The sequence below is a fragment of the Phoca vitulina genome, unplaced genomic scaffold, assembly GCF_004348235.1.
Source record: "Phoca vitulina isolate PV1807 unplaced genomic scaffold, GSC_HSeal_1.0 scaffold25, whole genome shotgun sequence".
Lineage (NCBI taxonomy): Eukaryota > Metazoa > Chordata > Mammalia > Carnivora > Phocidae > Phoca > Phoca vitulina.
The window spans coordinates 40,852,232-40,869,270 of record NW_022589728.1 but is presented as its reverse complement, the minus strand read 5'-3'; the positions used below and the strand labels follow the sequence as shown (position 1 = coordinate 40,869,270).

The window sequence follows — 17,039 nt, the reverse complement described above, 5'->3', positions numbered from 1 at the left end:
TAGGATCGATTCTGAGTATGACTTAGGAGGTGCTATGAGAAGCCCACAAATCAGGAAAGAAAAGTAATAGAGGGAAGGAGAGAAGAGAGAAAAAGGGGCCTTACGGATGAGAAACCTCAGGTTTTGGAGAGAATAAATGTTGTATCACTATTTGCACCCTAGTTTCCTCTCTTATTTCTCTGCTGTCCCCCTTCCTCTTCCCAAGGAACACATGGGCAGCAATGCTGCCCTTGCAGGGTGAAGATCGCCTGCACTAGGGTACAGCAGATGCTCTGTAATTAACTCAGTAGGATGCAGGTGACCTTTTTCAAAAATGACCAAATCAGTAACCTATAAAGATTTACATAATAGCTTGGTATTCTTTTCAGGTAGCTATTAATCTTCACTCCCCCCACCCCATAATTTTAGCATTTTTCCCCCGTCCTAATTAACAGACATGAACCAGTGTTAACAGTCATCCTTTTGCATAGGAAAAAGAATACAGCTCAACTTGGGATGGAAATGAAGAAAGGAGTCTATATGAAGGCTTAGTAGATGTGTTCCCTGCTGATTATAACCCTCTCATGTTTGCTGAGGAAGAGTCCGGAAAACTACAGGTGCTGTTGAAGCTCTTAGCAGTTATTCATGAACTTCGTCCTACTGAAAAGTAAGAGGTCAATTTAATAAACTTGCTTGTCAGTGCTCATGGAATTTTGGCTTAGACTATGGCCTTCCTTCCTCTCTTCCCTACTTCTTTGGGGTCATGATCTTTATTTAAGAAAAACTAAATCTAAAGTAAATACATAATATTCACAAAACCCCAGAGATGTCTTTTGATATTTAACACCTAATTTCTTCCTTAATCTCTTTCAGAATCCTCTTTTTTTTTTTAGTCCCTCAAATGTTGACCCTTCTTTAGGGTTCTCTGTAGCCTTCTTGCTCCAAACACCCTTCCTTGGTTACCTTTACTCCTCATCATTTCAACTCTCACACATACAGTATTGATTCCAAGTCTGTATCTCTGGTCCAACCCTGCCTTCGCATTCCCACATCCTCATTTCTTACTGTTTATTGGACATCTAAATCTCTCTTGATGTCATATCAGACTTTAAGCTGCAGATATCCTTAACAACTTCATTTGCCATTGCAAATCTGATCCTTTTTCATCATTCCTCGTCTTGATAAATGGCAGCAAATCCAAGCAAAAATCTAGTTATACTAGACTCACTTTTCTCCTTCACTTACCCAACATTGTCAATCACTAAATTCTATTGATAGTTATTTCTTAATCTTGGAATCCACCTCCTTTCTGGTACCAAGGCTTTTGTTTTGACTCTTGTAATTAATGATTTGGGTTATGATGGTCTCTTATAAACTACTTCCCTCTTATTTTCAGCCTTATTACATATCAACATTGCCCTAAATTTCTAAAATACAAATGTGAACATATCACTCTCCTTAAAAATCCTTCAAAGACTCCTAATTGTCTTCCAGGAATTTCTAAAATCTTTAGCACATTTGGCAAGACTTTTCACGATCTGGCTAATGCCTCATTTTCTGGGCTCATCTCCCACCACTCCTTCACACTTAGCATGTGGTCCAGTCATACCAAACTACCTGCAGGACCGTCACTCGCTCTGCTTCTCACTGTTTGCTTTTACATGTTGCGGGGGCCTATGCCCCACGACCTTCACTTCTCATTCATCTGGCCAGCTTTTTCTGTTCATTAAGACAGCCCAGATGCTTTCTCCTTTTGGAAGACCCTGGCCTCAGATTGAGTTAGATGCCCCTTTTTGTACCCCCTTTGTATCCTGTAACTGCCTCTTATGGAGCTCTTCTCACATTTTTTATGATCATTAGTTCTCTTATATATCCATACTTAGAGTACAGGGACTGTGTCTTAATTATCTCTGTATCAAACCGTCTTTGTGAATTAAGGCAAAAATACATAGAAAAGATTGCAAAATAGTAATTACATTTAATTGTCAAGGGATCTTGCATAACCTCTTTGGAGCATTTATAGTATCATTTGACTTGTGCATATTTTTAGGTTTATTTTTCATAACAATGAAGGAATTAAAATAAGGAAACTTTCTATGAAGTGTTTAATACAGTTTGATTAAAATGTTTTATTAGATAATATTTCATATGTGTAATATGTGTATGCAGATTGTGGGGGCGCCTGGGTGGCTCAGTTGATTAAGCGGCAGGCTCTTGATTTCGGCTTGGGTCATGATTTCAGGGTCCTCTTCTCTGAGGAGAAGGAGATAGGTGATGGTTATTGGACAAGGAATAATGAGTGAACAGTTTTAGAGGAAATGAGAAGAGATAAGATATAAACATATGTGTGAAAATTTATCCTTGAACTGCTGTAGGGGAAGGTTTCCCTCTTGTGGTGGGGAGAAAGGAATGATGAGGAAAAGCATAATTTAGAGGTAGAGTTGGGATAGGGTCATTTTGACTGCTTGTGGGTCCCTAGGAAAACTGTATCCTGCCTTGTCCCATGAGAGAAGCAGCGGCACTTCCATCAGTGCCATAGGATGGGTGTTCTGTTGCTTTACATTATTTGAAGAGATCCACATCCCTGCCTCCCCAACACCCTTTTTACAATTGTAAAATGCACACAACATAAATTGACCATCTTAACTATTTCTAAGCGTATTGTTCAGTAGTGGTAGGTTCATTCACGTTGTTGTGCAACCAATCTCCAGAACTCTTTTCATCTTGCAAAACAAACTGTACCCAGTATATAACAACCCCCATTCCTGCCTCCCCCTCAGCTCCTGACAACCACCCTTCTACTTTCTGTCTCTGTGAATTTGACTGTTCCAGGTACCTCATAAAAGTGGCATCATACAGTATATTGTCTTTTTGTGACTGGCTTATTTCACTTAGCTTAATGTCCTCGAGCTTCATCCATGTTGTAGCATGTGTCAGAATTTCTTTCCTTTTTAAGGCCGAATAATATTCCATTGTATATCTTTTCCACATTTTGTTTAGCCATTCATCTGTTGATGGGCACTTGGGTTGCTTCCACCTTTTGGCTATTGTGAATAATGCTGCTATGAACGTGGGTGTACAAATATCTCTTCAAGACCCTGCTTTCAGGGGCTCATGGGTGGCTCAGTTGGTTAAGCATCCGACTCTTGATCTCAGCTCAGGTCTTGATCTCAGGGTCATGAGTTTGAGCCCTGTGCTGGGCTACATACTGGGTGTAGAGCCTACTTAAAAAAAAAAAAAAAGACCCTGCTTTCAGTTCTTTTCGATTATATACCCAGAAGTGGAATGGTTGGCTTATTTGGCAATTATTTTATTTTATTTTATTTTATTTTTTATTTTTTTTAAAGATTTTATTTATTTATTTGACAGAGAGAGACACAGTGAGAGAGGGAACACAAGCACGGGGAGTGAGAGAGGGAGAAGCAGGCTTCCCACCTGAACAGGGAGCCCGATGAGGGGCTCGATCCCAGGACCCTGGGATCATGACCTGAGCTGAACGCAGGCGCTTAACGACTGAGCCACCCAAGTGCCCTTGGCAATTCTTTTTAAAATTTCTTGAGGAACCACCATACTGCTTTTCATAGCAGCCACACCATTTTACATTCCCACCAACGGTGCACAAGGTTTCTAATTTCTCCACATTCTCACCAACATTATCATGTTCCTAATGGGTGTGAGATGGTATCTCATTATGGTTTGAATTTTCATTTCCCTGTTGATGAGTGATGTTGGGCATCTTTTCATCTACTTGCTGGCCATTTGTATATTTTCACTGGAGAAATGTTTATTCAAGTCCTTTGCCATTTTCTAATTGGGCTGCTTTTTAGGTGTTGAGTTGTGGCCCTTTTTTCATATGGCCAATTGGGTGTAGAGGCCAGGCTTTCCAGGGCTGGGTTGTCTATGCACAAGCATTCTAAGCCTTTAAAGATATGTAGCTAAAAGTGACAGTGTTTGGTTTCAGGGATAGTATTAAGCTTTTACTGTAATTGCTGTGTTACCATTAACTTGAACCAGACAGTTAAGTCTTCAGGAAGAACTTTTCTGCACATACAGTGTTTTTGTGCAGGTTAAGATGTATTAGAACTAGGTGGAGGCATATCTGAGAACTCTTGACTTGTCCACCAGGTTACCTTTTTATGGAATTTTTAAAAAGGAAACTTCAAAATTTAAAACCGTTTATTTTCCCTTCTGGTTGTTGCATTCATGCACTAGGCTTCATGGCTTGGCGAGCCAGAGTTTATGCTGCATTCCAGCCCCCATGCATCACTTGGATGGAGACTCGTGCTGGGTGCACCTTGCACTCTACCTGACTGCCTTGACTACAGATTTCACTTGCTTTAGGGGACAGTCTAATGAACATAAAAATAATAGTCTTGTTTCAAAGTGGTATGTACTTATGTGGGGGGGGGCGGTGCTCTAGACCTCTAAAAGAGGATTGTCTGAGATTCCTAGTGAAGATGTATCAGAAAAACTATGTTTAGATAGTGTTATTTATCCCTATTGTTGCCAGGTGAACTGGGGAGACCTCCAGGGCCTGAGGCCTCCATCTTGCCCACCCTGGGACTGGAGGCTCTCTGTCTTGTCACAAGAAAAGAATTCAAGGACAGACTAGACACAGTGGTTGAATGGTGCAAGTGAAGAGTTTTTTAAAGTGAGAGTCCACTCTGGAGATGTGAAAGTGGGCGAGCTCAAGGGAGAAGTTTGGATTTCTACCTTTTATTGACAGTTGTTATCTGAGACGTGGAACATTTATCATTTGGAGAGGGGATTTCTTTGGGAATAGGGTTTTGTACCTTTTCTCCCTTACCTGGTCAGGGTCTCGGACCTTCTTTGTCTTGGGCCTGTCTAGTTTGATCTGGCTTCTTGTGGCTTTGTTTGTGGAATGCTGCCAGGTTACTGGCTTTCCTGGTAACAGGTCTTGATGGACCCCTCCACCCCACCCCTTTGCTGGCCTCCAGGCATCCTGTTAAAGCCTAACTAACTGCCTTCTGTAACAGTAATAGAAAAGAAAGGGAAGGAAAAATGATTGAAATAATAGTATAGGAGTTGTGGTAGATTGCAAAAATGGTCTAAGTTCTTTTCCTCCATGTATCCATGTTCCTTTGCTAGATAATTTTGAGTGATTTCCCACTGTGACTCTGAGCTCAGCCATATGACTTGCATTGGACCATGCAGTGTTGGCAAATGTAGCACAAAAAGGAACTTGCAAAGATCTTGTACGTCGGGGCTTGTCCTCCCTTGGGTTCCTGGAACCTTTCAGTCACCATGTGAATAAGCCTTGGCTAGCCTGGTGAGTAGGTCAGCCAGTCACCAGTTGACCAGGCAGCTCACTGCAGATACTTGAATCAGCCCAGCCACAACTAGCAGAGGAACCTTCTAGCTGAGCCCAGCCTAAATTGCCAACCTACTGTTATTATTTATTTTTTTAAAGTAGGCTCCTTGCCCAGTGTGGAGCCCAATGTGGGGCTTGAACTCATGACCCTGAGATTAAGAATCTGAACTGAGATCAGGAGTTGGATGCTCAACTGACTGAGCCACCCAGGCACCCACGCCAACCTACTGTTAAAAAACAAAATTCAAACAAGTAAGTTCGAAGATCTAATTGGCTTTATTCATGAATCAGGCAGCATCCCATCTAGAAAGAAAGTAGAGGAGAGCTCTGCTGAGCTTAATTAGCAGAAGGTTTTTAAAGGCAGAGGGGTGGGGGGATGTGCCTTAATATGGATCATTTTTCATTTATTGAGCTGGGCACTTTAGTAGGTCCTTTCAATCTGAAGACTTCATGTCTGGGAAATATTCTATCTTTCTCTCAAAATAATTTCTTTTGTTTTCTTTGGAATTTTTGTCAGTCCGATATTGAACCTCGTTGACTGATTCTCTAATTCTTTTACCTTTTCTCTCCTAATGGTCATCACTTTTTTTTTTTTTTAAGATTTTATTTATTTATTTGAGAGAGAGAGGGAGAGCACGAGCAGAAGGGGCAGGGAGAAGCTGAGCAGGGAGTCCAGCAGGGGGCTCAGTCTCAGGACCCTGAGATCATGACCTGAGCCGAAGACAGACATGTAACTGACCGAGCCACCCATGTTCCCCATCACTTTTTCTTTTTTTCATCTATTTCCTGGTATACTCTCTTATTATTATGTTCCAATTTTCCTGTTAAATTTTTATTTTGGGGGGGCGCCTGGGTGGCTCAGTCATTAAGCGTCTGCCTTCAGCTTTGGTCATGATCCCAGTGTCCTGGGATTGAGCCCTGCATCAGGCTCCTTACTCCGTGGGAAGCCTGCTTCTCACTCCCCCACTCCCCTGCTTGTGTTTCTCTCTCGCTGTGTCTCTCTCTATCAAATAAATAAATAAAATCTTAAATTTTTTTTTTATTTTGGTTGTCATTTATAATTTCTGAGATATTTTCTTATTCTTGATTTTCTTATTCTGGGTGGCTCAGTTGGTTAAGCGACTGCCTTCGGCTCAGGTCATGATCCTGGAGTGCCGGGATCGAGTCCCACGTCGGGCTCCCTGCTCAGCAGGGAGTCTGCTTCTCTCTCTGACCTTCCCTCTCTCTGATTGTTCTTTTTTATTGCCTCCTCTTCTTGTGAGTGCCATTTCTTACTTGAGGATATTAATTATTTTCTTAAAATTGTTTCCTCTTTCCTCCATTGCTCTGCTTTATACAGGTTTCTTCTTTTCTGTTTATTTGTTTTGGTTTCTATTGTTCATCTTGGAGCCTCACCTCAAATAGGTGGTGATCCTTGGTGTCCATTCATATTTAAGAGTGGTGCAGTAAAACATTAATTGAACACTCCGTGTATCAAGGCAAGGCTGGTTGACTGGTGGCCCTCACTGGGTAATTAGGCAGTGAGCTGGCTGGACCTTTTCTCTGGGGTCATTTAAATCATCCCAGAGATGAATCTTCCAATACTATCTTTTTGGGGGTGGGATGTGAGAGGGATGCCAGGCTATGGGTGTTTTGGGAGTTTGTAGTAAAAGGGAACTGGGCTCTTACCATCCAGTATGTGAATGTTCATTTTGATCTGTTACTATATCCTTGCCTTCTAGAGTCCCCTGGTCTCAGTTTTCTCTGGTTTACTTTCTCCGGATTATAAACACCCTAGTTGAGAAAGAACAGTCAGCTGGTTACATGGGAGTAGAGTTTGGGTTCTGTTTATGAGTGCTCTTATAATAGGGGCAGTCTAAACTCCTTCCTTCTGATGTGTCTTAAGAGTCTGTGATGTGAATAAACTTGTACTTGTTTTTTTATTAGAGTCTCCCTCTTTGGGCACTTGGGTTTTACATTTTCTGTACTCCCTAAGCAGGTCACCATTCCATTACTCTCTGTTTTCACATATAATTATCTGTTTTATCAAAGGCAGAGTTATGTCTCTTTCTCAATTCTGCTGTTTTTAGGGTGGTTTCAGAGAGGTGAAGAAAGGAGAAAGGTCCTTACTCCACTATCTTTTTTTTTTTTTTTTTAAATATTTTATTTATTTATTTGAGAGAGAGAATGAGATAGAGAGAGAGAGCATGAGAGGGGGGAGGGTCAGAGAGAGAAGCAGACTCCCTGCTGAGCAGGGAGCCCGACGTGGGACTCGATCCCGGCACTCCAGGATCATGACCTGAGCCGAAGGCAGTCGCTTAACCAACTGAGCCACCCAGGCGCCCCTTACTCCACTATCTTAAAGCTGGAAATCTCTTAGATGTTGATTTAAAAATTGAATTTGAAGGAGAACCTTTGTTTTAATTGTACAAGGTCATCACTGCATGTTCTATAAACATCACTGATAGTATCACTGTAGTGTTTTCTTTCAGTTAAAAAAAATATAATGTTGCTTTAAAATTGTATATAAAGACTTTCTTTTTGATTGCCAGGGTGGTGTTGGTATCCAACTACACACAAACCTTGAATATTCTACAGGAAGTATGCAAGCGTCATGGATATACTTATACAAGACTTGATGGACAAACACCAGTCTCTCAAAGACAGCAAATTGTTGATTGCTTCAATAGTAAATACTCTTCTGATTTTATTTTTTTGTTAAGTTCAAAAGCTGGTGGTGTGGGACTTAACCTTATTGGAGGATCTCATTTAATTCTCTATGACATTGATTGGAATCCAGCCACTGATATCCAGGTATGACAATTTATACATTAAATAAACAGTACAGAATGCACACTGGGGATCCTGTACCTGCTGGGGGTATGAGGATGAAGTGATGTCTAATAACTGCTGCATGGTAAGGCCTTACTTTCTTTCAGGCGCTCTGCTAAGTGCTTTTCATCTATTTAATCTTTACCAGAGTCCTGAAAGTGTGGATATTATTAGCCCTATTTTACAGATGAGGAGATGGAAGCTTGTTCTGGGCCACATAGCTTATAAGAGGCAGAGCCAGGATTCAGACCCAAACCTGTGTATCTCTAGTGTGTACTTTACTGCACAGTTGGGCCTTTGGGATGCTCCTGACTACCAGGAAAAGACAATGAAGTGTTGGAGATGCTATTATCAGTGTTTATGCAGGGTATAGTAAAGATATTAAGTTAGCTGATGTAGGAAAATATTTCAGAAACAGCTTTTGGTTTTCTTCAGAATACAGTCCATCGTTGTCATGTACTTTCAGATTTCTACCTACAGATTTGCTCCTCATTTGGTGTCTGTGTTGGGGGACCCGAAGACAACCCTCAGGTTCAGTGATTACTAGAAAGACTCACAGAACTAAGAAAAACAGCTATCCTCGTAGTTATGGTTTATTACAGTGAAAGGATACTGACTAAAGTCAGTAAAGGTAAAAGGCACATGGAGAGTTCAGGAGAGACAAGGCACAAGCTTCCAGTTGTCCTCATCCACTGAAGTTGTACAGACAATACTTAATTCTGCCAGCATCGATGAGTGACAACACCTGTTGAAGTATTACCATCCAGAGAAGTTTGCCCAAGTCTTGGTGTCTGGAGATTTTGTTGGGGGACAGAGTACCAGTGTGACTGACCTAAGTTGCTCAGTCTCCAACCCCTCCCCAGGTCAAACTGTCCCAAGCCCCCCACCTCAATCACATTGTTAGCAAAAACTGTCTTCTGTGGTCCAAGGCCTCAGGTAAACTAAGATGCTGTTATCAGGCAGAATATTACAGGGGCTTAGAGTTTATCTCCCAGGAGCTGGTTGAAAGTAAGACTTTTCATTAGAATGTGTGGGGTTTGAACACCAGCTCTCTACACTATCACTGATTAAATTGTGAAACCACAGGAATTTACCTATAGCTTGAACTGATTAGGTATCCTAAGCATTCCTTAGGATTAAGTCATTAACTACTTGGACTGGGAAGAAACCCTCCATGCCCATGCTATACTTGCTTCTTTGCGTTCTTGCTGTCCAAACTTGCGGTCCTGTTCTTTGCTGCAGGTAGATCCTCTCACTGTCGTGTGACACCCCTGTAACTATTTTACAGTAGGACAGTGAGTGTTCATCCATCCCTTTCTTTATCCCTTTATCTTTGATATGCAGTTCTAAAAAAAATATGAGGTGGGGAATGCTTGGGGATGCCTGGGCTTTGTTTTCTGAAGCTATAAGTAAAATCTAGAATTCCTAATCTTAAGCACATTAATGCATATTGCTTATGTGGGCAGGGTTATTGGTTCCTACTGTATTCTCTGAATTCTCATTTATTTCCTATAGGCAATGTCTAGAGTATGGAGAGATGGTCAGAAACATCCTGTACATATTTACAGGCTCCTAACCACAGGTAATAATAACCCTTCAGTGTGAAAAAAAATTTAGTCTCTTTGAATAATCAAAAAAAATTTTTTGTTTAATCTGTGCTTTGATATCAGGAATATTGTTATTTTGTTAACTAGTATGTTAATAAACATGTTTTACCCTAAAAAAATAACAGACTTAAAGATCTGAAGGAAATGGAATCAGTGTTTTCTCTTTAGGTACAATAGAAGAAAAGATTTATCAAAGACAGATCAGTAAGCAAGATCTTTCTGGGGCAGTCGTAGACCTAACCAAGACATCTGAACATATCCAGTTTTCAGTAGAGGAGCTAAAAAATTTGTTCACGTTACATGAAAGTTCACATTGTGTTACTCATGACCTGCTTGACTGTGAATGTACAAGAGACAAAGATGGTACAGGTTAGTTGTATTTTAATTGTTATGATGGTAAAGTTAATTTGTTTCTCTTTAGCAATTGAAAACATTTAAATACAGAGTAACTAAAAAATTTATCATTTGCATTTGTTCGTTTTTTTTTTCCTCAGGTCATAGGGCACCTGCCAGATGGGTATTTGAGAAAATATTAAGTAGAACCTTATTAGTTCTCTCAATTTAGCTTCTTCTGAATTAGTTGTGAACAATTTTACTTGTTTAGGAAAATCTTTCAATAGGGGGCGCCTGGGTGGCTCAGTCATTAAGCGTCTGCCTTTGGCTCAGGTCATGATCCCAGGGTCCTGGGATTGAGCCCCACATGGGGCTTCCTGCTTGGCGGGAAGCCTGCTTCCCCCCCCCCCCCCCCCCCCGCTTGTGTTACCTCTCTTGCTGTTGTCTCTCTGTCAAATAAATAAATAAAATCTTAAAAATAAAAAAATCTTTCAAAACCTGGTATATTGACTTTGGAATTACAAAATTGTTTTTAATCTTTATTTCTATTTCACTTGACAGAATAATCCTCCTGTGTGTTTTTTCTGTGTAGAACTCGTCCATAATGGGGTCATCCTTTCCGAGGCAGTTAGCATGGAACTTCTCAGTACTTGACAAACTCCTAGTGTCAAGTGAAGCTGAGAACGTCAGCCCTCCAGAGTTGATAATGTTCAGATAGGAACTGGATCAGGAGTAGGATTTGAGCAAGTAGTGACCAGTAGTTGGAAGTCACTTGGTAAATTGTGTTGAAAAGGTTTAAGAAGGGGGTGCCTGGGTGGCTCAGTGGGTTAATCATCTACCTTCAGCTCAGGTCATGATCCCAGGGTTCTGGGATCAAGCTCTGTGTCAGGCTTCCTGCTCAGCAAGGGGTCTGCTTCTTCCTCTCCGCTCATGCGCTCTCTGTCTGTCTCTCTCAGATAAATAAATAAAATCTTAAAAGAAAAGGTTTAAGAAGGTAGACTGGATAAGACTGATGTGGAAGAATTTATATTTTGTACAAGTCAACATTTGATTCTCTCTCATATGCTTTTTCTATTTTAATAATTTTTGCTCTTATTTTCTTTTCACTTTTCCTTGTATTTACTCTAATGTACTTTTTCTTATTTTTCAACTTGAATGCTTAGCTTGATGATTTTCAGTCTTCTTTTCTACAATGGGTATTTAAGGCTGTACATTTTCCTCTAAGTTGAATCTCATAACTTTGATATGCAGTTCTAAATGTTTTGTATTTTCCATTATGATTTCTTCTTTGACTCATGCATTACTTAAAAGTATGTTTTAAATGTATTTTAGTTTTTGTTGTTGTGTTCTAGCTACTTCGGAGTAGTCAGAAATATGGTAACTGTAGAGACATGGTATGTGGTCACTTTGTAAATTTTTTTTTTTTTAAGATTTTATTTATTTTAGAGAGAGAGAGCAAGTGTGGGGGCCAGAAAGGGCACGGGGACAGGGAGAGATTCTCAGGCAGACTCCATGCTGAGTGAGGAGCCTTCTCACGACTGTGAGATCATGACCTAAGCTGAAATCAAGTCAGATGTTTAACTGACTGAGCCACCTAGGCACCCCATAAATGTTTCTGTTGTTCATGAAAACCATGTGTATTCTCTCAATTACTTAGAGTTATGCCATATTAATCAAATTTTCTGATACCAAATCAATTTTTCTTATTTTATAAATTTTTTTTAAGATTTTATTTATTTATTGGCGAGAAGGAGAGAGAGAGCAGGAACACAAGCAGGGGGAGTGGGAGAGGCAGAAGTAGGCCTCCCGCCGAGCAGGGAGCCCGATGTGGGGCTCGATCCCAGGACCCTGAGATCATGACCTGAGCCGAAGGCAGATGCTTAACGACTGAGCCACTCAGGCGCCCCTCTTATTTTATAAATTTAAAAATTTACTATTTTAACTTATAAATTGCTAATATATTTACGTGGTTCAACTATTCATAAAATGTATATGGTAAAAACCCTTCTACATTACTCTCCAAATGCCCCCCATTGAGGGTTGTATCCTTTTATTTTATTATTATTTTTTTGGTATCAATTTTTTATTTATATTCTAGTAGTTATATTCTAGTAGTCTATAGTGTAATACTGGTTTTAGGAGTAGAATTTAGTGACTCATGACTTACATACAACAGCCAGTGCTCATCTAGTGCCCTCCACTGGGGGTTGTATCCTTTATACCTCACCAACAACAGACTAAAATGGCTTTCTCCACAGTTTTGCCAGTTGAGTACATTATCAAATGTTTGAATTTTTCTCTCTGATAGTAAAAAAATGATATATTGGTCTAGTTTTAATTTGCTTTCCTCTTACTATGAGTGAAGTTGAGCATTTTTTCCTATATTTAAGATCCTTCCTTTATATGAACCATCTGTTCATATCATTTGCCCATTTTTCTATTCATAACCTAATTTATTGTTAGATATATCTGTTATTGAAAGAAATATGTTAAAATCTTACAATATGACAGTGGATTTATCAAAGTTTCTTGTTAATCTATAAATATTTGCTCTGTATATTTTGTATTTTGTATTTTCTTTGTGAAGTTTTTTATTATGGTTTATTTTATTAATAGGTAGTGATTTCTTTATCCTTAATACCTTTTGCTTTCATTTATCTTAACTTTATATATTACACTGGCTTTCTTTATGGTATTTGTCTGGTGTATCTTTTCCCCTTCTTTTGCCTTAAGTATGTCTGTGTCCTTATGTTTTAGTTATTCTCTTGTTAATAGCATAAAGATGGGCTTTCTTTTTTCCAGTCTCATGTTTTAACCAGAGCATTTATTCTGTTTACATTTATTGTAATTAATGACATACTTTGATTCACTTCTGTCTCTTCATGTTGTTTTTTCCAACAAAGGCCTACTAGTCATTCACTCTCAATCTTTGACTTTTCCAAGTGTATTTGCTTTTTCTCGCTCTCAAATGCTGGCTTTGTTAGGTGTACAATTCTAGTCAATAGGGTATTTTGTTTTTGTTTTGTCAGTACTTTGAAGGTATTATCCTCCTGTCTTCTAGATTCTTAAAGTAATGTCATCATCTCTTAAGATCAATGATTTTGCACATTGACATGACTTAGATATTAAGGAAAGACAGTTTTTTTAAGTGTGATAAAATTTAAAAAGAAGTCTTTATCTTTTAGAAATGCAAAGTGAAATATATACAGCTGATATATACTGCATATTTATTTCATAATAATATGGAAGTAGAGAAAGCAGAGTCTAAATAAAACAAAATTGGCTATTAGTTGATAGTTCCTGAAGGTGGGGTACATAATAACCTGTAGGTTCTTCATGTCTATCTTGCTAACTTTTATATATTTGAAATTTCCCATAAGTAAAATGTTCCAAAAAACCCTTTGAAGAGCTTCCATTGCTCTTAAGTATAGAGACTAAAATCTTCAAAGTGGTTAGTTAAGGTAGGGTTAAGTGCTATAACAGGAAACTCAAAAAGCACAGTGGCCTACCACAGTAGAAGTATATTTCTCATGTAGCAGGGCACATAATAGTCACATAGTGCACAGCCTTCACTAAGGTGATTTGGTCTTCCAGAGTTCTTCCACTTTGGGTTCTACCATCCCCTTAGGCCTTAGAGTTCCCTGCTGGGATCCCTGCATCTCCCAGCCAGCAGGTGAGAGAAGAGAAAAGGTAGAAAACCACGTGGTGTGGGAGATTTTTCTAGGCCAGACCTAGAAGTGACACAGAGCTTGTCTATCCACATTCCATAGACCAGACTCAGTGGTTGCATCTAACTGTAAGGGAGACTGGGAAATGTGGTTAAGTGCCCTGGAGGAAAGAGATAGGGATTTAGTGAATAACTGCTAGCCTCTGCCATTCATGATTTGCTCACGGTGTTTTGCATTATCCAGCCTTTGAATGCACACTTCAGCCTGCATTACTGAATTTCATCTTTGCTGTCTAAGCTCTAGTTGCATTGGGCTCCTGTCAGTTCCTTGACCAGAGTCCCTTCACTTTCATAGCCTTTGTAGGTCCTTCTCTTGAAATGCTTTACCTCCTTTCCCCATCTGGTTCTTGCCTTCTCATCCTTCAGATCTTAATAAAACAAGTCAGCTTTTCTTGTTATATGTGCTGAGTTCCCTGTATCTTAATTCTGTGCCCTTACCAATATTTGTAATACAACTCATAGTCCCTTGTCTTCAATTTTGAAATCTAGAAAGATTGAAAGACCAAAAGTTGTTTTTTTCTTCATAAATTTGCAGCAGATTTATTTGGTGGCAAAAACCTTACCTAAATCGATGTGAATTTATCAGTATTCATTAAAAAAACCCATTTCATGACTATTCATATGACTTGCTGCAGAATATTAATGAGTTTGATTATGGAGTGCTGTCCCAGATTGTTCCAATTATATTCTGAATTGGGAAACATATCTGTCCCAAAAGGTTTTAGATAAGGGATTGTGGACCTGTAATACATCTGTTTGGATGATTATTTGTTTAATGTATCTCTCACTAGACCACAAGTTCCTTGAAGTCAGAGACCAAAATGTAATAAATTATATAAACTCATTATGTGATAAAATAAAAAAAGTACTGTTTATAGTAAGGTATTGATTGGCCTAAGGATTTTCTCATTGTTTTACTTATTACAGGTGGTTCACTGGAAAAATTCCCTATCTCTAGAAATTGTCAGCTTGGTCCACATCATCAGAAGTCTAACTCTCTGAAACCTCTCTCCATGTCACAGCTGAAGCAATGGAAGCATTTTTCTGGAGATCATTTAAATCTTACAGATCCTTTTCTTGAAAGAATCAGAGAAAATGTCTCATTCTTTTTTCAGAATATAACCAATCAAAGTACTGCTATATAAGGAAAGATTATTTCATGACATTCCCTTGCCCCCCCTTTAAAAAAGTTAACATAGTAATTAAATGTAATTTTTGAAAATTAATAGAATTATTTAAATTATGTTTTGTTGCAAAATGTATCATAGTTTTGATACAGTCAAAACTTGAGTTGTTTAATTTTTTGTATGCGTTCTTCAATGTTGAAACATTAAAGATGTAATTCTGTCATCATATAATTATTTATTAGTATTCCATAATTAATGCACTTTATTAAATACCCATTAAGGAATTTTCATAAGGAATATAAAAAGGTAAAATCCCTAGTCCCTGTCTTTGGGAAATCTAATCTTCGTAGGAATATTAGACCTAGATGTGTGAGATCGGTTTCAACTAGAGCGCAAGGGAGAAAGGGAGTCAGAGACTAGGACTGCAGAGGCTGAAGATGCTGAGTGTAATAGTTGCTGCAGGGCAGTGTGAGTGAGAATGATCAGCAGGTTGGGACAGGAGACGAAGGACAATGGGACATGGGACGCTTCAGAACACCAGTTTGTAATCTGGGACCTCAGACTCATGGGGGACTGACAAGGAGTCTATAAATCTATGCTCACCAGACATTGTTTGCACTCTGAATAAGGAAAGTTTCGGCTACCATCATGTCAAGGGTTGTCTGTAATAATTTCTGACATAAAAAGAAAGTTTTAATGTACAAAGTAAGCTTTAGAAAGCTGAAACCTACAAAGAGAAAGGAGTTACTCAGTCTCCAGTTGGGGCTTCTATAATCAGCTTCTTCCATTTGGGAAAATTTCTTTTAGACTGAATATTATCTTGAGGTCTTGAATAAAGACTCAATTATATATCAACAAATCTGAGCTCTTCAGATTTCTAGTGCCATACCTGGGCAATTATACATCTAGGACTCATGAACAGGCAGTCTGGACCAAATTTGTCAGTGAGGAAGTACTCAGCTGATAATAAGCAAAAATGGTGTTTCTTGGCCCTATGTATAGGCCTCATCTATGAGGCTTTACATGTAAAACTACTTTCAGTATCTGTGATATTATTCTCAGGTGTGAAATCCTTAAAAAAATACAATGATAGGGACTAGTAACTTTATTGTTTATCTAAAATCGTAGAGGATGCTAGAGCGTGCTGTCTGGATTTCCGAATTACTCATTTCCCTGGCTCTCTGCCACCACTCCTAGCCAAATCCCTACCTAAGTATAGCCCTGGGCTGGAAAGAGCTGCCTCACCCAAGTTTGCTCCCTCCCCGGAGTAGCTGAATCCAGAGCTTTGTTGATGCAGGACGGAAAGGCCAAGCTCCAGAGCTCTTCAACTGAGTCCTTTGCTGTGGCTTCACTTGGGGAGCAGCTCTTCTCGCCGTTCAGTCATGCTTCCCTCACTCTCTCAAAGATGTTCCAAATAGCATTTCCCAACAAATTCCCTGCAAGAAGGTCTGCTTCTGCGTGTTTTCCAGGGAAGCCGACCCAAGCGTGTATCCCTGGAGTATCACTGAAGAAAAGCATTTTAATAATAATAGTTGGTGGCATTCAATTGTAAATACTTGTGGGCTGAATAATCATTTAATTGGATGAGCTGATAATATGAAAGTTTAAAAAATAGTGTAAGTTGGGGCGCCTGGGTGGCTCAGTCGTTAAGCGTCTGCCTTCGGCTCAGTCATGATCCCAGGGTCCTGGGATAAAGCCCTGCATCAGGCTCCCTGCTCCACGGGAAGCCTGCTTCTCCCTCTCCCACTCCCCTTGCTTGTGTTCCCTCTCTCGCTGTGTCTCTCTGTCAAATAAATAAATAAAATCTTTTTAAAAAAATAGTATAAGTTTTGCTTTATGCCACATTTAAAAAATAAGACGCGGCGGAAAGAATTACCACTTGTACATTCACAGTGTTGTGCAATCATCACTACTGTCCATTTCCAGAAGAGAGTTCTCTTCTTGATGTCTTCCTTTCCTTCTCCTCAGTCATTGTCAACCCAAAGCTGTTGACCCCCCTCCCCCAGCACTCAAGGCCTCTATCCCAGTGACTTCCAAATTGGTAAATGCAGTGCACTCTTCAGTCTTTATCTTGGCTTTTTTTCACATTAGATACTGGTGAACACTTCCTTATTGAAACTCTT

The 17,039-nt window shown here is 39.4% G+C and overlaps 1 protein-coding gene across 4 annotated transcripts in view; it reads left to right on the top strand.

The window, feature by feature from the left end:
* Positions 1 to 16,506, top strand: part of RAD54B (RAD54 homolog B) — an 86,598-nt gene extending 70,092 nt beyond the window's left edge. For all 4 annotated transcript variants that reach the window (XM_032421756.1, XM_032421755.1, XM_032421758.1 and 1 more), the window contains 5 exons: positions 471 to 646; positions 7,843 to 8,104; positions 9,638 to 9,704; positions 9,898 to 10,098; positions 14,717 to 16,506. In XM_032421756.1, coding sequence (XP_032277647.1) covers positions 471 to 646; positions 7,843 to 8,104; positions 9,638 to 9,704; positions 9,898 to 10,098; positions 14,717 to 14,934 — 924 coding nt within the window. In that variant the 3' untranslated portion in view covers positions 14,935 to 16,506. The remainder of the gene's footprint in view (positions 1 to 470; positions 647 to 7,842; positions 8,105 to 9,637; positions 9,705 to 9,897; positions 10,099 to 14,716) is intronic.
* Positions 16,507 to 17,039: the final 533 nt, after the last annotated feature.